A 25,221-nucleotide genomic window follows, 5' to 3' on the forward strand; every position below is an offset into this window, starting at 1 on the left:
GTGAGCCTTTTAAATTCTTTGCAGCTTGAAAATATGCTTCCGAGTCAATCAAATTGCTTGTTCTCATGCTGATCTCTGTCTCCTCATCTCTGGGCAGGCCGTCGTTCCGATCTCGCCTTCTCCTGCATAGCTACGGGGGAACTCGGAGAGGCAGTGTGCCTTTCACAGAGGACGATTTTGACACAGGTATATTCAAAAGACTCCTCAGGTAGACCTATGGGATGAGGTGAGAGCGGGTTGGACTGAGCTTGGCGCCTAGATGTCTAGAATGGGCTGGCTGACGCCCTCGCTTCGTACCGCGCACTTCTCGTTAAACATTAGGTTGATCCAAGGGGCCCATTCGAGGATATTTTACCAGCGATACCACGTTTAAGGTTGTTGCGAGAACGTTCTGGGAAGACCAGGTCGATTTAAGAAAGCCATCCCCGCTCGATTTGGAACCGGCGGCTGCGGGATCGGGTCCTCCTAGGTTCAGAGGCTTGTCCGTGAAAACGCTAATGCACGACGTCGAAGATCTAGATGCAGCCAGATGGTCAGGTACGCAGAATTGGCCGAAAGCTGTGATAATATACTATATGGTGCGGGCGACATGGGATCCAATAACCATGAATGCTTCAAGGTGTGCTCAATACTTCCTTCGCCAACCACTTTGGCTGTTCCCGTGGCTGGCTGTGAAAGGCAGTCTAGACTTGTGCCTTTGATGAATATCGCAGAATTCTCCACATACTGAACAAGTCTGGTTCTATGCTTGATCCCCTCATCCTTCAGCTCGGGCGTGATGATTGTACAAAGTTCCCACGGATTGGTGAGTATAAGAAGCTCTGTCAACAGGCGTGAAGTCCGCTCCAATGGACTGCTTTTCGTGCTTGATCTTATTCGTATAGCCAATATCACTCTACCCTATCTCACTTTACGTCTTCCCTATTTCTCGCAAACAAGAAATCATCACAATGTCTTCCGTTGTTGGAAGGGGTGATTCAATCTACATTGCCGCACAATCTCTCGGTGACAAAAAGATCAAAGTCAGCTGGAGCCAGAATCTCGGCCAAAAGTCAGCAGACTACTATGCGGCTAAATACACCGTCAAGAATGGAGGTAAGCAATACCACACTAGGGTCAGGCCTTGATCGTTGACAGCTAGCCATAAGGTGGTGCAGAAGGTGTTATTTTCATTCAAGTCAGCAAGCTTGACGAATTAAAGGCCAAGAAGACGTCAGGAGACGACCTTACCGTGACTATCGACGACAGCTTCCAGTACGGACAAAACAAAGAGAAAGACAAGCGTTTCCTGGTGTTCCACGACAAGAACAACAAGTTGTATCAGGTTGGTCTCCGATATCCGGGCATGCCGCTCAAAAAAATTCTAACGGCAACTAGCATCGCCTCTTGGAGAACTTGGTTTCCCAACGTGACAGTAAAACGTCTGATTTACTTGCAATCATAGGCTACAGGAATGTGTCTCCAGAAGACATCCACAGGTATTTCATGGGTGACTATCTGAAAGGCTTTTAGAGGTTGGTTGAGAGCGTTAATGAATAACCTGGCATACTCATCGCTGAGTAGTATGAATTTTCTGTCACCGTTGATGTAGTGGAGTATGGACAGCGAAGCAAGCAAAGGCGCTGTCGCTCCATCCACGATCTCTAAGAAAGCACGGCCCAAAATCCTTAATGAATAATATTCTTGCGCTTCCACTCTGCGACCAATCCTCGATAATCACCAGGCAGGTATCTTTGCACCAGTTCCTTCCACCAAGACTTCTTCCTATGCGCCTCAAGCCCCAAGTCTCGCAGTAACGAATCCGTGTACAACAGCCCATCGAAAACGAGATCTGGACATCTTTCTCCTGCTCCACTTCCTGCCCCGGGATGTCGAAGCCGTGCATATTCGGTGTGCAAGATGGTTTCGTACTCGACATCTGCATGATCAATGTTCGAATGTCTGAGACTCTCGACCTTGTCGTTGAAGAATGCGGTGATCCACAATGCCTGTGCCTGTGCCACTGTTATCGCATTCAGGGCGAGGTGCGAACCAATAAATGCAATGTTGCGGTGTTTGAAGAATTTCGCGCTTGAAGGAACCAAGAATCGATACAGTTGGTAATTCGATCGCGTCGATTCTGCGCCGTTTTTGTGTTCATGAACTCGAATTGGTGCCGCTGCCGACTTTGGAAGAACCTTTCGTGGCCCAGCGCGTAGACTCGGCGCAGCCTCGAGGATTTGTGCTCGAGCATGCTGAACTTGAACCTCGCTGGGTTGGATGGCGGACGACGGCAACCCAAGTTCATCAGTCAGAGTCTCCGGTATGAATTTGATCGGGGGCAGAACCTCCCATCCAGTGCAACAGACAAATGTGTCTGCATTGACGACTGCGCCGTTCGACAAGTGAACCCCTTTTCCAGACAAAGAAGTAACGTCTGCGACGTGGATATGGATTCGCCCCTTCCTTACAAGATCGAACCAATTCTGTTGGTAGTTATGAATGCCCAAGGAATTACCCATCCAGAAAGTCGTGCTCCATGGCTTCAGCTTTTGTAGCTCGGGATGATTGTCGTAGCCATTAGCACGATGGACAATCTTATCCAGGGCTTTCCAGAACATAGACACAAACTTCCGACCAAGCGACGTGCTGTGAAGTAAATATCGCGCCCATGAGAACCCACTAGCTTCTCCATTCCAGATAGTGGGCTCGAATAACGTCCATAAGCGCGTCGTTGCAATTTGTTGGATGGACAGCTGGAATGGGGAGAAAGTGACAGGCCACACCCAACTCGGGCCTCCACCTCCAGGTCTGACCACCATATTCACATGTGCACCTGATACTGCTGCCGAATAGCAGGTGTCCCATGCTGACTTGTTTGCGCCCAGTACAACCACTTCTTTAGCAGCTTCAATGTCCTTTGCTCGGTCTCTCAAGTGGATAGAATGGAACACATTACCCTGATATTCGGCTCGGCCAGGAAAGGTGGGTATATTGGGCTTGGAGGTCAGGCCAGTCGCAACAACCAACTTCTTTGTTCTGATTTTTATTGTTCCTGACGACTCGTTGTTCACATCCGAGACCTGCAAGCCCCACTCTCCATCTTCCAACAGCTCTGCGGACACAACCTTGGTATTGAATATCAAGCGCGATGTCAAGTTGAACTCCTCTGCAAACTGTCGAAGGTACTCATGAACCACCGCGCCAGGGATATGTTGACCACGTTGTAATCCGAAGCGGTCAAGGGCCATAGGGAAGTCGCCAAACTCGTATGACCCAACAAGATTATTGGTCTTCAATCCAGGATAAAGGCGCTCTTTGGCCCACACTCCACCAACAGACTTTCCAGAGTCGAAGATGGCGATGCGCGCTTCTGGGTAGGCCTCGGAGTATGTCTTTGCCATACCCAAGCCGTGCCATCCTGCTCCGACAATTGCGAGATCCAGATTCTCGATCTCCATTTTGTGTTTATCTTCCGGGTTTGAAAGATGAAGTAACCCAGGGGTAGGTTGAGAAGTCTCCCGATCTTGAAAGAAGTAAAAAGATAGATGACCCGAGGCAGTCCCAGACCCTTGACGAGTGAAACTCAACACTGCCTATGACGAGGCAAATTGTATGTGTATATATATGCACCACAGCCAGCGTCGCTCAGCCAATCAGCATAATCAGGGTGCACAGAGAATGTCACGGCGATTGAAGCATAAGTTTGACAGTTCGGTTCAACTTCACGGCACCAGATTGCCAAAGCGACAGTGAAGCCAGCTTGATTTACCGGTTCTCGTCACACAATCCAAACTGTGACACACTGACTGCGTTGGACAGATATCTGTAAGCCGAGGTGGTGAGGAGAATGAAATCCGTGGGCGTGAGAGCAAACAGATGGGAAACAGGTCCATGAGATGGCATAAGCACACACGGCCGCCCCAACCAGTTAGCGCATTTGATATCAAAGTGTCCGAATCTCATGTACGGGACATCAAACTATCACCCTCTAGGTAGTTACCCAGATAGTACCGCAGTACCTCACACAGTGCTCGAATGATAAAGGACAAATCGGAGAATTCTCCAGCCACATCGACCCTCGAGGACCTCCACAAATCGGATTGTCGGCAGTGTCTATCGGCAGATAGGCGTGAAACCCGGGGTAAACCCTACCCTGACTTCCCGATGAGATTCAGCCACCTCGGCATGCGATTTTGCTGACGGTGCTTACATCAAATCTCGACAATTTGGCTACTGCGCACGCAAGAAGGTGACGTGTAGTGCGAGACAAGCGAATCAAGCGAAGAACACGCTGTGTGCACCAGTCATCGGTCGTCAACGATTTCATAAACTCTGGAGTGGTTTTTGCATCCCACGGAAATATATTTACCTTGAGAGCAGCCACGTTCTTGGGACGAGGGTAATCAAAAACTCGGGGATTACACAGTCATCTCTCGTGGCATATCAAACTTCACTAGGGCAGCAACGGAAGACGCACCGCCTCTTGAGAGCAAGACAAACGGATAGAGAGTGAAAACAAACTCGTCCATCGGTACTCAGAGGTGGAGACCGGAAGAATAAAAGATATTCAAACGGAGCATCTTGACCCAGGGAGGCAAGAACGATATCCCCCGAACGGCCAACTTCCATACGACTTTCTGTTACAGAAATCCAATACTCTACACAACCTTGAATACATACATAGAATCGACCACCATGACCCAACAACCACCCCCAGCAGCCGGCTACGGTGGTGCGTCACTCCTCGACCTCTCACAATACCCAACCGCTCAAGAATTCGTCGCACGCTGCCACGAGTTCTTCCGCGAAGTCAAAGACCTGTAAGTCCCCAACCTCCAACCTCCAACCGTTAACCGTTCCCCAATATCTTTCCCCCTTCCACCTTACCCACACATACTCACCACCGCACAGCACACCCGGCGCAGCGCTCGAATCGCGCCTGAACGCGGAATACGGGCCGGGCAACGCCTACTACGAAGATTTCTGCCGGTACATGCGGGTCGGCCTGAAAGAGGGCTGGGTGGCACAGGACGAGCTGGACGGGCCACGGTATCGAAGGGGGCGCATCGCCGCTCCGAGCGCAGAGTCCAACTTCATCTCCATCACCACCGTGTACATGGAGTCGCAGGACGCGTACCGCGGCCAGTACCACAAGCATCCGTACGGGGAGATCAACTGCGTCGTGCAGATCGATGACGGCGCCGAGTTGATGGGCATGCAGGGGTGGCAGGGCGCCGGGTGGACGAGTCCTGGGCCGGGAACGCATCATTATCCCGAGGTTCGGGGTGGTGGGCTTGTCGCGCTGTTTTTCTTGCCAGCGGGCAGAATCTCGTACGATGCGAAGCCTGGAGAGGCGCAGCCTTTGAGTGTCTAGGGTGTAGAGGCGTCCGGGGGGAGGGGGCATTGGGAGATTGGACTGTTGATGGAGCTCAAGTCTTCGGAATGAGGAGCGAAAATGGCAGTTCAAGGCCCGGGTTCTAGAAATAATATTTATCATTATTGAGTGGCATCTTTTATGGGCGTCTAAGCCCTCTCTCAACCCAAGTTATGGGGAGTATCAATCGTCACGGTCATTATACGCATATATCTGCAATGGTAATCCGACAACACGGGCCTTCCACTTGCAGACTATCCTCAACACTCAACACTATAGTTCCTTCTTCAGGAAATGCTCCGGCTTATGCGTCGTCTCAAAATCGCAGTGGACATAAGCTCTCTCGACATCAGGCAAGCTTTCCAACTTCATCTGTAGCTCCTCTGCAACATCATGACTGACACGGAGACTCTCGTTAGGATCCATGACCACATCGACTTCCACCACCAATCGAGGGCCGGAATGCCATGCTCGAACAGTATCGATCTGTTTGATGTGGTCACTGTGAGTCATGCTCACATAGGTGATGAGTTGTTGAGTTTCGGTATCTGCGGTGATTCCGATCAGGAGTTGGAATTCCGAGTACGCAGTACGTAACCATAGGACGGAGATCAACACCGAGAGAATGATGGCTCCCGAAGGATCCAGCCACCACCTAAGTTTGCTGCCACCCACAGAAGTGAGCACACCAAAGCCGTTGATAAACAAATCGTTGCGATGGTCTTCCCATAGAATGCGCACTTGGGAATATTGATTTCTCAATGCCCAGCAGTAGAGGAATAAACCGAGTTTGGTGCAAAAGGCCACACTGACCGCAATGACTGAAGGAAGATGGAAATCTTTGGTCTCTTCCACGGAGCCCCTGACCAGTTCTTGAATGGAGAAAGCAATCAGGATGAAACTGACTGCCGTCATGATGAAGCAGAAGACGATATTTCCGGCCGTCTCTATACGTGCCTTTCCTGCAGGAAATTTGCGGGCATCGACTTTTTGAACTGCTTTGTTGGAGAGGATCAGAGTGACGTTGGACAGAGGGTCAAAGATGGCGTCGGCCATGGTAGTGAATAGTGACAGAGACCCTGAAGCAACAGCTCCATATACTTGTAAGGCAGCTAGAATGATGTTGGCGATGAAGCTTCCATAGACGGCAATCTGAAAACGGAGATGGTTGGAAGTATGAGTATCCCTGGCTTCACGGACATGCTCGTCGACGGGTTTCAATAGCCTTTGAATCTGCTCATTCTGTGACTCGTAGAACTCTGCCAACTTGGAACCAGGCGCATGTCCCGTCATCACCAAAGGATTGCAGATAGCATTACGCTTGCGAGCAGTATTCGCAGTGATGCGGTCGAGTTCCGTTCTTGATTTTAGACGCCTGGAGAGCTCCAGAGGATCAGAGGCAGATCTGGTAGGCGACTGGCTTTCAGCGTCGAAAGCGGAAGCTGTTCGGTGGCGAGAGACCATGTCTTCCTCTTGTATAGCAGATGTCATTGCCTCTCCATGTAGTAAATGCGGGTTAGGCATAGGCTGATGAGGGTCTTTGGAAGGATGTCGGTGATGAGGATTGTGGGTCAGTTCAACGAAGTGCTGAGCAGTTGGAGTGAGGCCATGATTGTCCATGCTGGGATTGTGGTACTGAAGAAGCCTCAAGTTCCAGTGCGGGCCCTTGGCGGTGAGGGAGGCGATACAAAGGCGGGTGGTTGCAAGAGAGTGTCCTCTTGACCAGAGAACCGAGTATATCGGGGCTAGGAAACCTGAGGAAGGGATATTATGGTATTTAAGAGTTCAATGTCGATATATTAGAAAGGAACGTCATGTTGGGAACTAGGAAAAGAAGAAAAGCCTGGCTGGTCGATCAAATGGCAGTATGAATCAATGCGCTGAGGCGGAAGAGTGGAACTTGGATTTGTAGAGAGGAAATTGGCGGGACCAGAGGAAGCGGGAGTTGAAGCACGTGGGCGGTGAAGGACGAGTCACGTGAGAATCACGTGGAGAATGTTATCACGTGCGTGTTGTAGGGATGCTCTTCTTTGGATAATCCATTAAATTAATTGGCGACTATTTCAATCCTCCAGTCAGAAGGATACTCTGGCCAGTCAAGTAGCCCGTCTTGCACAACATGGTCACCACATTGGCACATTCCTGTGGAGTCCCCAGTCTTCCCACTGGTATATTTTTAACATCTCCAGGTGTTCCCTCGAGGAATTTGGCGTCAGGAATCATGCCCGTTTCTCCAATCATGGCTGGAGCAACATCGTTGACTGTGATTCCGTCTTTGCCTAGTTTGTTGGCGAGGTTCTTGACCATGCCCATTAATCCAGCCTTGGATGCTGCATAATGACACCCGTTGATACCTCCACCATAACCCGCAATACTGCCCATCATGATGATCCGTCCCCACTTCTGCTCAATCATATGAGGCACAGCCAGCTTAGCAAGGATAAACGGTGCTCGGAGGTTGATCAAGATGGTATGATCCCACTCTTCAATCGATATATCAACAATGTTGGGTATTCGCACTCCGTAGCCCGCATTTGCTATCAAGATGTCTGGTCCATGGCCATGTTCCGATTCGATCTCTTTGTACAGTCTCTGAATATCTTCGGTGGATCCCATGTCCACTTGATGTATTGACACTTTCTGATCTGAGTTGGTCTGAAGTCCGCTCACGAGCTTATCGATGTTGGCTTTGCCCTTGGAATAGGTGAGAGCCAGGTGAGCTCCATACTTGTAGAGGTCGCGCGCACAGCCTGCGCCAATACTGCCAACACCTGGTCAGTCTTCAACTATACCGCATTCAACTCAAATAGCAACTCACCCTCCAGACGCTCCTGTTATGAGGGCAAGTCGGCCCTTGATTTCATTGTCCACCGACATGGTTCACTGGCCACTTTGAAAATGCGAAACAGCAACTCGTAGCTCGATGTGAGAATGTCGGGTATATCACTGGTGGGAAGCCGCAGCAACAATCACTTGAAAGCCGCAGCGATCCCGCGGGGAGAAGTCAGAGGCCGGAATAGTCATGGGTGAAATATTTGGTGATAGATGCGGGGTTGGCCATCGACAAGTTCGTCTCCGCAATCGGCTACAGTCGGTCATCAATCCAGAACGATGGCCCGGCCTTTGCTTCAATAGCCGTGGGATATTTCACGGGCAGAACTGCGCCCTCATCAGCTTGGTTTCTGGTTGTACCCCCAATTCCCAAAAGGGAGAAATCCGAATCAGAAGAACAAATTTCCATTCCAGTCCATTGGCCAATTCATCCCATTATTGCCGGGATTTTGCTGCCATTGCATGCCTTGACCTGCTCCACCAGCCATGTAATTAGGCGTCGTTTGATATCCTCCCATGGGTGCCAGCAATTGCATCCCATTGCTTTGAACCACCTGGTCTCCAGATACAAAATCTCCCACGGCTTCTAGATCAAGCCAGGAAAAGTCATTGGCTGGACTATACTGCATATAACCATGAGCATCAACCCGCACACTTCCACTCGACGATAGTTGAGTGTCGGAGGCTGCAGGCGATTGGACTGGGTGAAACATCTGGGTGGACGGTTTGGCTGGCTTCAACCATAGAAGTTCGAGAAGTCGAGCGTAGCGCGAACCTGGATCCTGTGGTGAGACCGATGCTCGTTTCAACACTTCCATTGCTGCAAACACTAATGATCGCACGGTTTGTTCTTCTGAACCCGTCATGACCCCAAACGAGCGTGCCTTGTAGAGAAAGACGGCCGAGTAGATGCTGTACAGATAATACCGCAGTGGTAAATACCTTAGATGCTTGCTTGGGTCAATCTGTGTGCTCAGTAAAGTCAGATAGGCTTTGGCTGCTGCTACACTGGCCCAGATAAAGCGAGCATCTGGCATTGCACCGATGTTGCTGAAAACACTTCGTAGGTGATCTCTCAGGGACTGCGGATCAGTCTTGGGTTTGTTCGCGATTGCCTGGGAAATAGCTGCTTGAAAGACGAAAGCATTGGTGTAGAGACATAGATACTCATACGACATCTGAAGTGTGACTTTGATATGAGGCGAGCATTCAAGTTTGCCCCAGGTGGTATTCCACCGTGCAATGGCATTCCTAAAGTCATCCACGTACTTGACGTAGTCTCCCATGAGCATCATCTGCCCGCTGGTCCTCATCCCTGAATACAGAATGTCATGAACATTAGAATACAGCTGGGTCAAATCCAAGGTCGCTTGCATAATCTTGGCATAGTCCTCGTCGCCAGGGCTGAGAGGCTGTAGAGATGGGAAGTCTTGTGATGATAAACCCGTCATTGGCCCCGGGCCTCTAGACCAGAAAGCTCGGCCAATTCGAACCGAGATGAGTCGATCAGATACGTAGCAATTGGCCCAGGCCAGTCGCTTTCGACCATCGATCCGTGCCTCTTCTGCACTTTCCTGTCGAAATGCGGTCCGGTCAAGAGCGAGAAAATAGCCGGTTCGTAGTGCCATGCCTACATGCATCCAGGCCGAACGATCTTCCTCACCTCGGCCTACAGCTTCAATCCGATTCCGTAGACCTTGGGGTTCCCATTCTGCCAGCAGAAGAAGAGCTTCAACCGCTTCCACCTCACAGTCGTGGCCAGCAGCAATTCCCGAGATTAGATCATGCATATATCGGGAGCAGCAGATGTGAATATTGGGTTGCTCGACCAGGTCCTTGGAGGCGATGGTGAGAACAGCGGTCAAAAGATGCTTGTCGTTGACAGCGAAGGTGTCAAGTTGTGCGGGATCAAAGTATTTTCGCGGTACCAGAGGGAGATACGGGTGATAGTGTTGAGCATAACGTCTAACCAACTCATGGATGATGTCCGAGTTCAGATAGCCTTCACGCACCAAACGATAGGTAAGGACGCCGGAATGTATACCGTTGATTGATCCCCTGGGTTCTGATCTGGAGCCATTGCGCATGATATGATCTGACATCTCGGGTTGACCATGGACAGAGGATCCCACATTCAGGTGACTGGCTTCTCTGTTGGCGACGTCTTTCAACAACTGCCAAGCATCTGAGGGGTTTCTGGGGATGGTGTTCCCAATCGTACTGTCAGCAGTCGAGGCCGAGTCATCGTCTTCGGTAAGGTTGGCTTGTCCCCCGGGCGCGTTGATGGGTGCGCTTTCGATCGGGGTGCGGAGGGATTCGTGGGACGGAGACGGTTGCAGGAAGGGCGGTGGAGGAGGGTGTGGACGGGAACTGGGCTCCTGAATGGTTGATAGAGGTGCAGGATGTGATTGAAGCGAAGGAGAGGTACTTGTGAGGGTGGTGGTGGAAGTGGAGGAGACGTTCTTCTTTCTGATGCGACTCCCGCCACGATTGGAAGTGCCTAGGACGCATTCTTTACCCTCTTTCTTGCATCTCCCACAAGGCGGCGCGCCGCCTGAAGCCTCGCTAGTGGAAGGTCAGTGGACATGACTTGACGAGAAAGATGGAATGATGGACGATGAGAGGATCAATGGTTGCCGACGACGGCTATTGCTCTGTTCGCAAAAAGCTGAGAAGCAGTAGCCGTTGCAGGGCGGCGAGTGACGATTCCCAGGCGACGGGGTTGGTGGTGCAGCACCGAGTTTCTGGGGCCCTCGGGGGCTGAACCGCCTGGGGCTGGGGTTGGAGGGATCCCCAGAACTTGAACCCGCGATCGGCCCACCGCCACCGTGAGGACTCTCAGGAAGTGGATGGACTTACAGATCACATCGACTCTTTCGGCCACGGCAAGCAAAGCAAGCCCTGGATACTCTGGAAACACGTTTTGCGGAAGAAGGACTCTGGCTCTGATCCGCCATGAATATTATGGATTGCGATAGACAAAGGTGATGGGGATTTTGGGAGAGATAAAAAATCGTTGGGTTCTCTTTTGCTGGATCAGTCTGGTGGTTCTGGTAGCTGATACAACGACCTGGAGCTACTAGTAGTGATTAGCTTGGCCACTAAGCAGTTGTTAGCCTCGGTAGCCACTATTAGCCCTTGGATTGACGCTGGAACGCGGGGGACAGATATACGTAATTTCCGCCTAAGAGCCCTATCGCTTCTACCCAGGTCGATGTTTTAGGCATGTACCTTCCCTAAGGCAATCCCCCCCCCGGATTCAACTCAGCACTCACCGGCCAGGTGACAATCAGAACACCTCTCCGAAATCTATATTGTGAACCATCATGTTACGGATACAGACTTCTCGACAATCTGGCGCTACGGGACTAAGGCAACATTCGCATCCTCAACTGGTTAGAAGAGAAAGAAGATTGCCAGGGTCATTGATTTCACAAGCTCCAAGTTCATCTTCGGCAAAGAATCAGCAATCACATGCCACTCACCGCGGCATCTATCGTTGGGGAACTGCGCTGATCGTTCCTTGTGCGGTTGGAATGTTTACAAGGCAATGAGTCAAGACAGATTGTCGGCAACCAGGGACATCTATCACAATTGTGTATCGTCAGAACAAGGCAAGAGATGGAACGGCCTGCCTTCCGAGTATGAAGGTGCCCAAGCACTCTACGCGTCCCAAATCAGCCAGTTAGGCGCCGGACGCGCTACTTCACTGGCCCTGGTAGGGCATGCGTAGAACAGGTAAATTGTTCGACTAGAGATAGCTATTAGGTATCTGAGGGCATGTGATAATTACGGGATTAATCTATTACTTGATACACTGTCATTATTCTGCCTTGGTGGCACCTGAAACCTGCATTGCGAAGCCAAAGTGAGGCTGTCTTTCTACGAGGCTGCTGTAGTTCTCACGGGGACCCCCAGGCGCTTCCCCGTTGCCCGAGGCCACTACAGTGCCCGAGGCGCCCACCCCTCACCCCCTCAGCCTTCAGCAGGCAGGCACTCCACACTTAGTTCAGTTGTCACTGCCGACTTTGAGACGCGCCTAGACGCGTCTCCTCCATCTCTGACTGTGACGTCGATTGCCACTCCCAATTAATTTGTCGCATCAACACCACCCACCTGCACTACATTCAATTTCAATTCGATTCAATTCGATTCAATTGCTATTCCTCTACAACCACTTCCTTGGGGCGCCCCCATTGCACCACTATCCGTGTTCTTGTACAACGACATCCGCTATGCCTTGAAGTGCGTCGTCACTTTCTTCGACCCATCACCTCGTAGAAGCCTCTCTGCCCCATTTTTGCCTGAACCCGAGCACACAATTCCTGCATAAGTTTGCCTACCTCATCACTGCCTGCCAACGCATGGTCTCACCCATCTGATCCTCGTTCAACTCCTTCAAAATGGCCCAAGATCCAGAGCCCGATCCCACCCACCTCGAGGCAGTGGAGGCCATTCAAGACGAGATATCGCTTTATGAAGGCATGCTCGCCAGTCTGGTTCACTCCATCTCTTATGGTGAGTGTGGTGAAGACGACCGGGAGACACGGGACTCTATTCGAGATACCAAGGCCAATCTGAAGAATCTCCGTCAACAACTGCGCTCTCTCGAATCCTCTCAAGATCAACCCTCACCAGAGATGGATTCACTTGACATCCCAGAAGATATCACAGATGAAGCAACAGCCATTCCACCAACCCATAGTGCTACCAACTCCACGACGCACTCTTTCAATCGCTCACAGACCTTGATGCCTCTCCCCAGTCATGAGCCATCTTTTCGAAAACGCCAGAGAACGCACTTTGACTATGATCACGATGAGCCCGAGTCAAAGTCTCGCCGTACAAGTCCAAATCTGTCTGCTGCCCCATCTTCATCGGCTTCCACCGACAGCAATGACAGTTCGGACACGAGTGATGACCCTCTGATGTCTATCCTTTTCAAACGTGGACCGAATGCTCGACAACAGAAATATTTGCGCCAGCTGGAGGAAAGAAAAAAGCAGGAAGAGGCTGATGCTCAATTGGCACAAAAGTTATCTCAGGAATTCAATGACACAGACAACGCAACCAAGATAAAGAACCCATCTGCCCCCAGCGCTGAGTATTCTCAGTTGTTCCTGAGGACCAACGGCTCCATCAATCAACAACTTCCAACCGTCAAATCTGAACCAGGTCTCCCTTCTGGTCGACGATCATCAGCGCTATTCGCTACTCCCAGCCGTGATCCCTGGAGTAAAACCCCCATTAAGAATGACCCGGTCTCTCCATCTCCTTCAACGCCTGTCATTAAGAACAACCCCATGTCACCATCCCCTTCGGGCCCTGTCATACGAGTCAAGCCTGAGTTCACTCCTGCAAGTGGACCTGCTGGGCTGACAACTCCAGCCACTACAGGAAGAATCCCTGCTCGTGTCAATACCTACGATCCTGTCAAATCGGAGATCAAAACAGAGCCAGGACGATATGCAAGTACACAGAATGTTCCAGCGATGACGATGCCTGGTTCCGCTCCGGCAGCTATGCCTGGAGCTTTTCCAGATTCTAAACCTTACACCAGTTTAGGTGGCAACCCCGTCTATCGTTACCCCGAGTACAACAGTTCAACTTCCGCCTTGGGCAGTTCCACTGAAGTTCCCGGCTTCCCTTACCCCTTCGACGCCCGTCCCCTGCCGTATACGGATCTGGGCCATGAATATGCCGATCCCACCAAAACAAAGGAGGAATTGGAGGAGCTTATGAAGAACATCAGACCTGATGAAGAACTCACCCAAGAGGAACTGGTTCGACCTCCACAGAACCTCAAAGCAACCCTAATGCCTCACCAGCTGAAAGGTCTGACATGGATGCGAAAAATGGAGGAAGGCTCAAACAAGGGCGGAATTTTAGCGGACGACATGGGGTTAGGCAAGACTGTACAAAGTATTGCACTGATGCTTGACCGTCCCCCAGCCCCGGGTACTTTTCGACCAACTCTGATCGTCGCCCCAGTCGCGTTGATGCATCAATGGGAGAGGGAAATCAACAAGTTCGTCAAGAGAAGTTCGCATATGAATATCTATGTCTATCACGGTGCCTCCAAACGAGCTTCTTGGGCTGCTATGAAGTCCTACGATGTCGTTCTTACCACATACGGCACGTTGGCAGCTGAGCTAAAACGTCAACTCGCCTGGGAGGAGAAGCTGAAGTTGGTGCCTGACGCACAACCATCAGCTTCTCAACAGTGCCCTATTTTGAGTGACCGTTCCCACTTTCACCGAATCATCTTGGACGAGGCCCAAAATATCAAAAACAGGTCTGCAAAGGCCGCGCTTGCAGCATGTCGAATCAGAGCTGACTATAGATGGGCATTATCCGGTACTCCCATGCAAAACAATGTGGAAGAGATGTACAGTCTTGTCAAATTCATTCGCATTCGACCTTACAACGACTGGCAAAAGTTCTCCAAAGATATTGCAGGTCCATTGAAGCGGAGTCGAGTGGAGCGTGAGGCAAAGAAAGCGATGCAAATTCTTCAGGCCCTCCTTCGAGCAATACTATTGCGTCGTACCAAACAATCTAAGATTGACGGCAAACCTATTCTTCAGCTGCCACCAAAAACAACATCCGAGGAAAGAATCGCTTTTGGTGAAGATGAATTGACATTCTACAAGTCCCTGGAAGTCAATGCTCAAATTCAATTCAATAAGTTTCTCAGCCGAGGTGCAAACGGAGGCATTGGAAGGAATTATTCAAATGCACTTGTTCTGCTTCTTCGACTGCGACAAGCATGTTGTCATCCACGTCTCGTTGTGGATAGCAGTGATTTCATGGTTCAAGTGGCAGGCTCGCTTAGTCCTGATGATCTCTTGAGCAATGCTGCAGAACTCCAACCACAAGTTGTTGCTCGTCTCAAAGGTCAGGATGCTTTCGAATGTCCTGTGTGCTTTGACGGTACAGAAAATCCAGTTGTCTTTCCATGTGGCCACACCCTCTGCAACGATTGTCTTAGTAAGATTATTGATCAGTTTACCAACAATGAAGAGGATGGTCGTCCAGCAATGCCAACCTGTCCTGCTTGTCGAGCAAAGATTGATTCCAAGAAGGTGACTGATATTGCCAGTTTTCTAAAGGTGCACGATCCTACTCGAGCTGAAGAAGCAGGTTTTGACAAAGCTCAAAACGATGACGATGAGGATGATGACTCTTCAAGTGAAAGCGAGAGCGAGGAGGATGACGAGGACGAAGATTCGGATCTTGACGGATTCATCGTTCCAGACGACTGTGAAGCGGATTCGGATTTGGCCGAGGAGCCTAAAGTGAAGCAGTCGAAGAAGAAGAAGAAGTCAACTGTTCACAAATCCAAGTCCAAAATGTTCAAACCAAAGGGCCCACCAAAAACTTTGGCAGTTCTTCGAAAGGAAGGTCTGAAGAACAAGGCAGCCAAACGTCAGTATTTGAGACGTTTACGAAAGACATTTGAGCCATCCGCAAAAACTATCAAGACTGTTGAACTCCTTGAGGAAATCAAAGCCAAGGGTCAGAACGAAAAGACCATCATTTTCTCCAACTTTACATCATTCCTCGACCTACTCGAAGTTCCACTGTATGATCACAAGGATTTCCGCAACTATGTTCGATACGACGGATCAATGTCTTCAAGCGACAGAAATGCAGCTGTACTCGAGTTCACAGACAATCCTCATTGCAACGTCATACTGGTGAGCTTGAAAGCCGGCAATGCTGGCCTGAATCTCACGGTCGCCAATCATGTCGTCATGCTTGATCCTTTCTGGAATCCCTTTGTCGAATACCAGGCCGCAGATCGGTGCTACAGAATCGGTCAACAAAGAGATGTAACTGTACATCGTATTTTGATTGGTGGTGAAGGATTTGAGGACAAGCCTCTGGAACAAGGATTCACTGTGGAAGATCGAATTCTTGCTTTACAGGAAAAGAAACGTGCACTGGTCGAAACTGCTCTCGACGAGTCTGCCGGTCGTAATGTGGCTCGGCTAGGTGTTCGAGAGCTAGGTTACCTGTTCGGGCTCAACGGCATCTGAACAACCACTTCCAACGTACGACCAATTCCGCACAACGTTCGACTTACATCAAATGACTATCGAACATGGGATCAGTTCGATCCTATTCTGTACCAAACGTTATTGGGACACATTCTCAAAGCATCAACAGTTAGATTGACACTGTATATGACTTTACGACATGCCATGAACATGACATTAGATCACCATGAGGCTTGGGCACATTACATTGACATTGAAGCTTGAAGGTACATTCATTTCGAAGGTGACAAAGATTCGATCACACGGTCCTACCAATTACCTAGGTAGTCTATACCCATAAAGGTATGTACAATTAACCATGCCTAGTTTCCAGATTATCCATTTCGAAGTGACCTTGAGAAAGCAATTTCCGACCCTATCTGATCTCACAAGGCACCCGCTTACACATTCTCGGTGTCCATCGTATTCGAGATCTTCACCCAGAAGTTCAATGCCATTCTTGAATTTCGACAAAGGTGGCTTCATTGTTTTAGCATTGACATGAAGACAGCTCTTTATCATCATGCTAAATACCATATACGATGAACAAGGCCACATTCTCTTCCCCTTATCCTGGTCCTTCGAAAATCCTTTGTTTCACCAACACCATGGTATAGCCCATCACCCGAAGCTCCACCTTGTTCCTTTCGAGATATATCTGATTTTCCCTGTTTGTACATTTCGATTCATTTCCCATCCATCTCTTCCTATCTCGACTCTTACGCACCATTTGTAGTCCCTACCAATATATTTAACTTTTCTGAACAAGCAGCGGTCAACAGTCGTTCCTTACGCTCAATAACCTCGACACTGTCACTCATGGTCAGCCAAGCCTCCCTTGCCGAGAAAGCGACTAACATGAAGCAAGGCTGGTCCAAAATTCAAACAAGCAAGTCGGGCAAAAAGACGGCTTTTAGTGCTGGCCAAGTTCGCGAGACTTCAGAAATGACCTGGCCACTGCCCATTGCAGAAGACCTGTCATCCCTTTCGACAAGCACAACCAACGATACCACAGCAGCATTCCCTGACTATCGCAACCCAGCAAATAACCTCATCCTTGCACGCACAGCCTTGCTCGGCAATCTCGACATCCTTCAATCAAAACAAGTAGCCGTAAAACATCAACCCAAGCGTCCTCTGTCGGAGGTCATCCAGTCGATCCACTCGCGTGTCATCCCGTACTCTGGCCACATCAAAGAGAATGAAGATCTGACCCGCGCCAGAGCAGAACTCACTAAAACACTCAAAAATCTATGCGATGCCCGGGCTCACCGCGCCAAAGGTAACAAAGGCAAACTCTTCTCGGAGCGTCATCTTCGGGGGTTCAAACGAGCACACGCCGAAAACTCTCCCCTCTCCGCGTTACAGGAGAAAATGAAACTCCACATCGACGCACGCATCGAACAGGCTTTGGCATACGAGGGAGAGTACGGCTGGGATGTCCTGCTTGAAGACCCCTGGACTTTGTACGGTGACATCGACAGCAAAGGTAAGTTCCGTGATTTCCAAGACCCGTACTGGCATTTGACAGCAATGTCGCCCCTGCAACCCGGCGGGGAGTTAACTCGCAAGCTCATCATTGCGCTGCTCAAGCTGAAAAACACCTTTCCTGACCTCTATGGCGGTGTGGAGATCAATATGCAGGCCGCGGTGATTGGGTTGGGTGGTTGGAATGCTGGTCCTAGGGTGCCTGACAGACAGGTTGTCGTAAAGCCCTCCAAAGCCAGTCGTCTGCTTGGTTTTGCCTATGACTTTTCGAGCAGAAAGCATCGTCGTAAATCGTCGTCGTGGCTGTCTTTGTCGTCGGATGAAAGCTCGAGCGAGCCTGACACGAGCGCGACCCACGTCGATAAATCTCGTGCGAATGCAACCCTGGGTTTGAAAGCAAAAACCACGAACCTGGTGCGTCGTGTCGCCTCGAAAATCTCGCTGCGTCGCCATGGTAAACATCCCGATTCCGACTCTGATTTCGACTCCTGCGAGGACAGCGATGATGAATATGCCGCAGCAGCCGAATTTCTCAAGCAAGAAGCAAAGAGCAAAGAAAAAGTAAGTCAATGGTTAACACTCGGCTTGGACGGTGAGTCGCTGTGTGATCGCTCTTCAACTGTGAGTGAGGCTGTCGAATCTACCGAACTATCGTCACCTCCTACTATCTCCAAATCGGTGCTTACTTCAGCCTCACCCGCGCCAACCTCGCCTGTCGTTGCTGAGCTTCCCTGTAAGACAATCGACAAATCAGCAGGAGCAGCAACGACCCCAGTGAAGTCAACCAACAAATTCGCAGCGTACACTCCCATCTCCACATTCTCGCCCTTCGATGCCATTAACAATCAAGCACCAGCATCGCCCTCGCTATCCGCAACCTCCACCAAGTCCGGCTCCGGCTCCGACTCCGACTCCGACCTCAATCAACACACCGACATCATCAGCTTCAGACCCGTGCAGGCCATCACACTACAGCGCCCCACGACTCCAGCCCGCATGGTCTCGATCCGCAAGAAGACAAAAGCGAGTCTTAAGCGCACAGCCTCCGTGCTGTCATCGAAACCATTGAGCAAACCAAAGGCGAAGGGCTCAGCAACAGGACCCGAGCAGACCTCATCATCCAGATCATCATCATCATCATCATCATCATCAGCGTCGTGGTCGACTGGGAATCATGCTTTCCACGGCGGTTTCATCGACTAGATAAGCCTTACGCCCAGACTTAAACCGATCATTGTTGTCAATACCACTGCGTTTGCTTAGTCACGATAGATCCAAAAATATTTTGACTCGCTGGTGAACATGTTCTCTCCTATGTATCGACGGCCGCTGTGTCGAAAGATCGCCCGACCTAATAATTAAAGTATTCCCTCTTCAGGTAAACTGATATCAAACAACACAACTTAGCTCCATATTCCGGAGAATAACCCTATACTAGATTATTCATTCCTGATTCCTGAAAAGAAGTATTGAGTAGATCCAGAACATTGGATTCAGTTGAAGCACAGGTGTTATTTTGTCAGCTCCGGACCATATTGTGTGTGTGAGTCTTCAGTCATGGGTGTTACCAAAGGGCTTAAGGCAGAGGGGAAACATCCTTGACCGATAGTTGATCATGCTACACCCTGGCTGTTTGGCATCGCGCAGGAAATTATTCTCCCCTCTGCCAAGAGCTGTGGGTGAACTGATTGTTCACGAGAGTTGAACGCAGACCTGGGAACTGAGTGGTAGACATAAATACCTAGCTGCAGATACGAGGGCCAAGATGCAGACACGAGGCTCGACTTAACACGAAGTATTTCACGGAGGTCAACAATGCTTCTCCTTGGCATCTGACCCCACCAGCACACTGACTTGCTGTGATGCCTCTAGCACACCTCGATACTTATTGGGACGTATTCTAGATACTTAAAGTCTCTACGTCACATTGAGTACCTTCATCCCACGCAGTTTCCTTCTTTGCAGCCGTTGGCACTAAGCAGATATCAAGACACATCCCTGAACACTTTCGATCAGATTCATGCTTATTGAGTTACGTACTGGTCTGGTGACCCTTCTTTCCCTCGAAGTAAGATGCAGCCTACATAGGATCCTCGGCCGAAACTACATAAACAAGTCTACCTCTCTGCGACACGTCTGCCTCCAGGTAGCCTAAGAGGCAATCGTGATATGACATAGCTGCGGATGGCAGAAGCTGTCGGTCTGGCCCTCGCAGGGGTGGGCCTCATTGGTCTTTTCACCACTTGCCTTGACGTGCTTGAGATGGTTGACGTTTCTTCTTCCTTTGGGCGCGATATCACACTGATGAACCAGATGTTTGATAGTCAGAGATACCGCCTTCTGATGTGGGCTCAAGTATGTTATTCATCACCAACTAAATTGGTTTCAGGGCTCGAGCTTGCACTGGCCAGATCTCAGATCGAGAACAACCTTAACTGCATTGTGCTCCTTTTTCAGGATGAGTCGCGTTTGAAAAACCATTTCGGCTTAAGCAGGGCACAGCCAGTCCATGGTGCTCTTCGGCAGGGGCCAAACGCAGTGTTCCAAGACTCATTTGCGCAATTCTGTGAATCTATCCGGCAAGTATCGGTTGATCATGCTATTCAGCCGACACAGCTAGATGAGAGTATTCAAAAGAAACAGAAAGAGGCCTCTTTGATCCAGCTCGTCCGCTGGAGTGTACGTGACAGGAAGAAGTTCTTGGAATTAATATCTTTTCTGAAAACCTTCATTGACGGGCTCTGGGAAGTGGCCGACTCTATTGGTCTCCGCGGTCGCGAGCGACAGCAAGCAGAGACCACGATCGATGCTCTGTCACATGACGATAACCTGGCTGTAGCCGCGCCGGCGATGATAGCCAGTGACCCGTTAGCTGATGCGGCCGTTGTCCAGAGGCTAAGTCGTCTAGACTTGGCGAATCAACGTAAGCCTCAGCTACCGACTCCGACTATTGAGCTACAGCAGCAGACCCATGACGTTATATCAGTGTTGTTCGTTGATTATGGAAATAGCTGTGAGTCAAAATGTTCGCTGTCAGTTACAGTACATCAACTCATTTTACCAAGGCCGCTCACCAATGGCTGAGGCCATTTTCAAGAGCAAGACTGCTGCTCATGTGAAAGTAGGCAGTGTTGACTCTGCCGGAGTAGGCACAGACTTTTGGCTCCAGCCAACAGACCAGAGAACCGTGTTCACACTATATCAGCACCAGATTGAGGTGCCGACACGGCAACCTCGAAAGATTAACCCTGCAGATTTCACGAGTTTCGACTACATGCTCGCAATGGACAAACACACTTTATCGACTCTTGAGCGCCTAAGGGATGAGCTTCGAAGCTCTGCTCACCTAGCAAACATCAAACTTTTCGGAAGCTTTACGGGCCATGCCGATGCGGAGGTCAAGGATCCTTTCTTTCAGGGGTTTGACGCATTTGAATCTTGCTATGACGAGCTTGTTGAATTTTCGGACGCCTTCCTGAACGCTGTTTTAAGTACTCAAGCCCAGTAGTAAGCACGATAGATGATTCAGAAAGTCGAAGTTCTCCGGCCTGGGCTCCTATTTCATTTTCATGAAGGGAAGCAGATAAGAAGTCGTCGCTGTTATGGAACCAACTACGGCTTACTATGCGATCCGGGACATGGACCGATGAGGAGGTGAAGTTGAGTTAAAAGTATACCAAGTTTCGTAATTGCTTTACGTCTCTGTTGTGATTTGCTAAACAGAGCACTACAGATCACTACAAGTCCCTTTACAAGTTTGGCAACTCTCTTAGCCAGAGTCTGACAGTTGTCTCCTTTATTGGTCACTTGTGTAGCAAAAGTTGGCATTCGCTACACGATGCCATTTTGATTTAGGAAATTTTTCGGGGCTGTTTCCGTCTTCAATGTCCAAAAATTGCATGACCCTGGGCGGGGTTGAGGATCCGTAATTCCTTACTGTATATCTAATAACAGGTCAATGGATGGCACATAAGTAAAACAGATCGACTAGTGGGGAATCAACACAGTAGGAAAGAGACAAAGCACATACCCGGACAAACTACTGGGTGCATATCAACTTCTCGGATATCTGGAGGCTGGCGAGCGATGAGTATCAGTTTGAGCACATTGGGCTGCCCCACATAGAGGTTGATAAGGCTTAAACTAGATTTGCAAACGGCTCGAGCGGATCCAAACTCAAAGTGAACGATGAGCAGTTCTGATGCGAGTTTAGCTTGCTGTGGGATGGGCTTGCTTTTCGTCTCTAGCAACATCATGTACGAACAATCAATAGCAAAATTCTCTCAAACGCAGACGAATGCCCTTGTCCATACCTCACTCAGCAGCTCGTATGATAGGCAGAAGACACAAGCTTGCAACTGAGGTCAGGCTTTGAAGCCAAAAGTTAAACTCCACCCGGATTTGTGATTAAATTTTTTGAGGACCAGGGTAATCTCTGCCTGTGAACTTTCATGCCTGAGGTCAAGACTTATAGGTACTGCTTACCCCCTCCACCCAAGGATCGAGATCCAACTAGGTGAACACGGGAGATTCAGTGGAGGCGCCTCTCATCAGCCAGGGACTGGTATCCTGTCGGCAAGACCGCGTCACATATCAGGCTACACAATCGATCATTTACTTGTGACAAGAAAACTTTTCAGGCATTTTTCTTTTCAGGAACTATTTACTGGCGCATTCGAGTTTGAGGAAGACTAGAGTAGGGGGGTGAAAGACATATGCATCGTTGAGTGATCAGGGGCAGTGAGAGATAATGAGGGGTTAATGAATGATATACTTGGTATTGCGTTCTTCAATAAGGACAGTTATCATTGCATCACCTTTGAGGGTCGGGTATATATCTTACAGCAGCTGGTTCAAGAAGAACTTTCGCCTGAACCCCGTGCATTCTGCTCGGCGTCATTGTTTTCACCACTGCTAGCAATATAGTCTGGAGATTTCAACTCCTCCTTCTTCCCCACAACGAGCACCTTGCCCAATTCCTCGTCGATCTCTTTCCTCCTCGTCTCCCACTGCTGCACCATCGCGAGCTTCTCCTTCAACTCGGCGATTTCCTTTTCGAGCCCGAGTTTTTCCTTCTCGGTCCCGATCCGCACCATTTCCCAATCATAGCCTTCGTCTCCGAGCCCAAGTATCAAGTTGAAAGTGTGGTATTTTCTCAGACTCGCTCGTGTCGAGATGGTCACGACGGTTATTCCTTTCTCCTTGCATCGCTCGTACAGCAGGCCTTCGACGTCGCTGGACACGGCGGAAGTGCCTTCATCGAGAAATGCGTATTTCGGCTCGTGGTAGAATAGCCTTGCAAGACCCATGCGCTGTTTCTCACCGCCGGAAAGAACATCTTTCCACTCCTTCCGTGTATCCCAACCGCCTTCGCGTGCTACTAGGTGTCCGAGTTTAGCATCTTCTAGTATTCGTTCTAATTCGTGGTCTGTTCTTTGGGCGTCACGCATGTCGAGTTCAGTGTGTGGATAAATGACCTGGTCTCGGAGGGTGCCGATGCTGAGGTATGGGCGTTGTGGGAGGAACATTATTCCGTCTTGACCATTGGATCTCGGTCGCGAAACAAGTCCACGATAAACTGGCCATAAGCCTGCGACGATACGGGCGACGGCTGACTTGCCTACGCCGTTGCTGCCGGAGATGAGGAGGTGTTCGCCACTATGGACGACGAAGGAAAGAGATTCGATCAATTCATCACCACCATATGGCCAGAGCGAGGGAGCGACAACCGGAACATCCTCTAACCTGAGGCCATCAAAGCCTGCATGTACAGTGCCTTGAACGTCTGCCAGAGAATACAATTCAAAGCGGCCCGGGCTGCGTCGGTGATTGGGTGAACCATAGGCGTTAGCATGGACTCTATGTAATGTGGAAATTAACTGATAGACACGCGACGTGTAACCTGCCAATTCAGAAAGATCTTTAATGCTGTACATCATTCGACCACCAGCATCCGCCAAGGAGAGCATTAGGCGTTTGTTGGTGATGAAGTCTTTCATATGAGACCGTTCGCGGGTTGATTCGGAGATTTCAGCAGCTGTCGAACCGGGAATCTCGAGTAATGTATCGAGTCCTGCCCATGCTGGAAGGTAGACTGGGATAGAGGTGATGACGTATCCAAAAGCCGACCAGGAGTATTTCAGGATGAAGTCCTCAAGCATATTGTACCGGACCTTGACATTGTAAATGCCTTCCATCCAGCTTCTGAGCTCTCTGAATGATCTATTCAGATATACCTTTTCGACATCCGCACCACCATAGAAAGCGACTTCTTCAGCATTGGCAATGAGTCGAGAATGGAGACCTCTGAAGTCACCTTCCTTTTTTCCTTCCACGGCCTTTAATTTCCCGAATGGCGGGGAGAGCCGTCGAAGTAGGGTTGCGGTGGCGAAATAATTGGATAGAAGGCCTGTCAACGCCAAGGGTCCGAGAGATCTATATAATTGATAATTGAATACAAAGATGTCGACCAGAGGTTTGCCCAAGGAAGAGTATAATGATGCGGCAGCGGTACAGAAGAGGGTGAGGTCTTGAGTTATGAACTGGTCGGCTCCCTGTCCTACGCCGCCATCAAGATTGGTGAGTTTGTAGTAATTGAGGTTGGGATTGAGATAAAGGTCGTGAATATACCGCGTCAGTCTGGTGCGGAAGGCGATGGAGATCTTGGACTGAAGGAATTTGATCATGGAGTTCGTATAAGATGCTAGGGTACCCACTGAGAGCCATCTTAAAATGCCCATAAGGAAAGGCTTGCCTTGACCGGCGACTAAATCACGAACAATGGCACCATCCAATCTGGCCACGACCAAAGACAGATATGTCCGCAATATCAGAAAGACGCCATGACTGAGTAGCAGAGCAGTCTCCTTGCTTCGAAATCGGGGAATCATAATGTTCAACAAACTGAGGAACTGATGGAGAAATGCCAGGTTGAGGCCTGGTTTTGTCTGAGGCGGAGGGCCATATGCTGGAGTGGAAGCACCACTCCCGATGCGTGTGACTCGTGGAGGAGTCAAAAACAGTCTTCGATGAGCATCAAAGGTAGTAGGACGGGTGGGATGTATTATGACTTTGGAGGTGGTATTCCCCTTGGGAACATAGATGATACGCTCGCCACCCTTTCCTCTTAGACCGCTATTCTTCCTCAGGAGTTTGCGGCCTTGAGCTTTGTCTTGCGATCTCCGCTGCCACCATTTGTAGCCACCATAGCTGGAAGAGAGGATGGAGATGATGAGGGCTGCAGTGGCTGCGAATCTGAAGGATTTCGGGGTTCTTCGAGGTCGTGACCGCAGGAGAGTGCGATAGTGGTTGTAGATGAGCATCAAAGGGTCTTCCTTAGACTGGACCGCCATGGCGAGGATCGTGAGGGTGGGAATATTGTTGTTGTACGATGTCAACTCATGTATGGCTGCATGGAGGGGTCTGTAAACCCTTCATGACAATGTGAATTGCACCAGTGGTGGCGATGAAGAACTAATGTGTTTGTTGGTCTTGTGCAATATG

The 25,221-nt window shown here is 49.8% G+C and overlaps 10 protein-coding genes across 10 annotated transcripts; 5 read left to right on the forward strand and 5 right to left on the reverse strand.

Moving 5' to 3' along the window:
* Positions 1-950: 950 nt before the first annotated feature.
* Positions 951-1,512, forward strand: LTR84_006634 (uncharacterized protein; the record flags this gene model as incomplete). The annotated part of the gene is made up of 3 exons (XM_064850194.1): positions 951-1,095; positions 1,149-1,324; positions 1,378-1,512. 3 exons carry the CDS (start codon positions 951-953, stop codon positions 1,510-1,512), a joined length of 456 nt encoding a protein of 151 aa, XP_064703081.1.
* A 155-nt stretch (positions 1,513-1,667) lies between these two features.
* On the reverse strand, positions 1,668-3,440 carry LTR84_006635 (uncharacterized protein; the record flags this gene model as incomplete). Its single annotated transcript, XM_064850195.1, has 1 exon — positions 1,668-3,440. One exon carries the CDS (start codon positions 3,438-3,440, stop codon positions 1,668-1,670), a length of 1,773 nt encoding a protein of 590 aa, XP_064703082.1.
* A 1,237-nt stretch (positions 3,441-4,677) lies between these two features.
* LTR84_006636 (uncharacterized protein) lies at positions 4,678-5,356 on the forward strand (the record flags this gene model as incomplete). Its single annotated transcript, XM_064850196.1, has 2 exons — positions 4,678-4,802; positions 4,894-5,356. 2 exons carry the CDS (start codon positions 4,678-4,680, stop codon positions 5,354-5,356), a joined length of 588 nt encoding a protein of 195 aa, XP_064703083.1.
* A 273-nt stretch (positions 5,357-5,629) lies between these two features.
* On the reverse strand, positions 5,630-6,976 carry LTR84_006637 (uncharacterized protein; the record flags this gene model as incomplete). Its single annotated transcript, XM_064850197.1, has 1 exon — positions 5,630-6,976. One exon carries the CDS (start codon positions 6,974-6,976, stop codon positions 5,630-5,632), a length of 1,347 nt encoding a protein of 448 aa, XP_064703084.1.
* Positions 6,977-7,414: 438 nt separating this feature from the next.
* On the reverse strand, positions 7,415-8,233 carry LTR84_006638 (uncharacterized protein; the record flags this gene model as incomplete). The annotated part of the gene is made up of 2 exons (XM_064850198.1): positions 7,415-8,117; positions 8,175-8,233. 2 exons carry the CDS (start codon positions 8,231-8,233, stop codon positions 7,415-7,417), a joined length of 762 nt encoding a protein of 253 aa, XP_064703085.1.
* Positions 8,234-8,577: 344 nt separating this feature from the next.
* Positions 8,578-11,145, reverse strand: LTR84_006639 (uncharacterized protein; the record flags this gene model as incomplete). The annotated part of the gene is made up of 2 exons (XM_064850199.1): positions 8,578-10,753; positions 11,048-11,145. The coding sequence occupies 2 exons, from the start codon at positions 11,143-11,145 to the stop codon at positions 8,578-8,580; spliced, it is 2,274 nt and encodes a 757-aa protein (XP_064703086.1).
* Positions 11,146-12,591: 1,446 nt separating this feature from the next.
* LTR84_006640 (uncharacterized protein) lies at positions 12,592-16,230 on the forward strand (the record flags this gene model as incomplete). The annotated part of the gene is made up of 1 exon (XM_064850200.1): positions 12,592-16,230. The coding sequence occupies one exon, from the start codon at positions 12,592-12,594 to the stop codon at positions 16,228-16,230; it is 3,639 nt and encodes a 1,212-aa protein (XP_064703087.1).
* Positions 16,231-17,049: 819 nt separating this feature from the next.
* On the forward strand, positions 17,050-18,921 carry LTR84_006641 (uncharacterized protein; the record flags this gene model as incomplete). The annotated part of the gene is made up of 1 exon (XM_064850201.1): positions 17,050-18,921. One exon carries the CDS (start codon positions 17,050-17,052, stop codon positions 18,919-18,921), a length of 1,872 nt encoding a protein of 623 aa, XP_064703088.1.
* A 981-nt stretch (positions 18,922-19,902) lies between these two features.
* LTR84_006642 (uncharacterized protein) lies at positions 19,903-21,226 on the forward strand (the record flags this gene model as incomplete). The annotated part of the gene is made up of 2 exons (XM_064850202.1): positions 19,903-20,731; positions 20,784-21,226. 2 exons carry the CDS (start codon positions 19,903-19,905, stop codon positions 21,224-21,226), a joined length of 1,272 nt encoding a protein of 423 aa, XP_064703089.1.
* Positions 21,227-22,571: 1,345 nt separating this feature from the next.
* Positions 22,572-25,070, reverse strand: LTR84_006643 (uncharacterized protein; the record flags this gene model as incomplete). Its single annotated transcript, XM_064850203.1, has 1 exon — positions 22,572-25,070. The coding sequence occupies one exon, from the start codon at positions 25,068-25,070 to the stop codon at positions 22,572-22,574; it is 2,499 nt and encodes an 832-aa protein (XP_064703090.1).
* Between the last annotated feature and the right edge of the window lie 151 nt (positions 25,071-25,221).

This window comes from Exophiala bonariae, assembly GCF_035927105.1.
Source record: "Exophiala bonariae strain CCFEE 5792 chromosome Unknown scaffold_25, whole genome shotgun sequence".
NCBI lineage: Eukaryota > Fungi > Ascomycota > Eurotiomycetes > Chaetothyriales > Herpotrichiellaceae > Exophiala > Exophiala bonariae.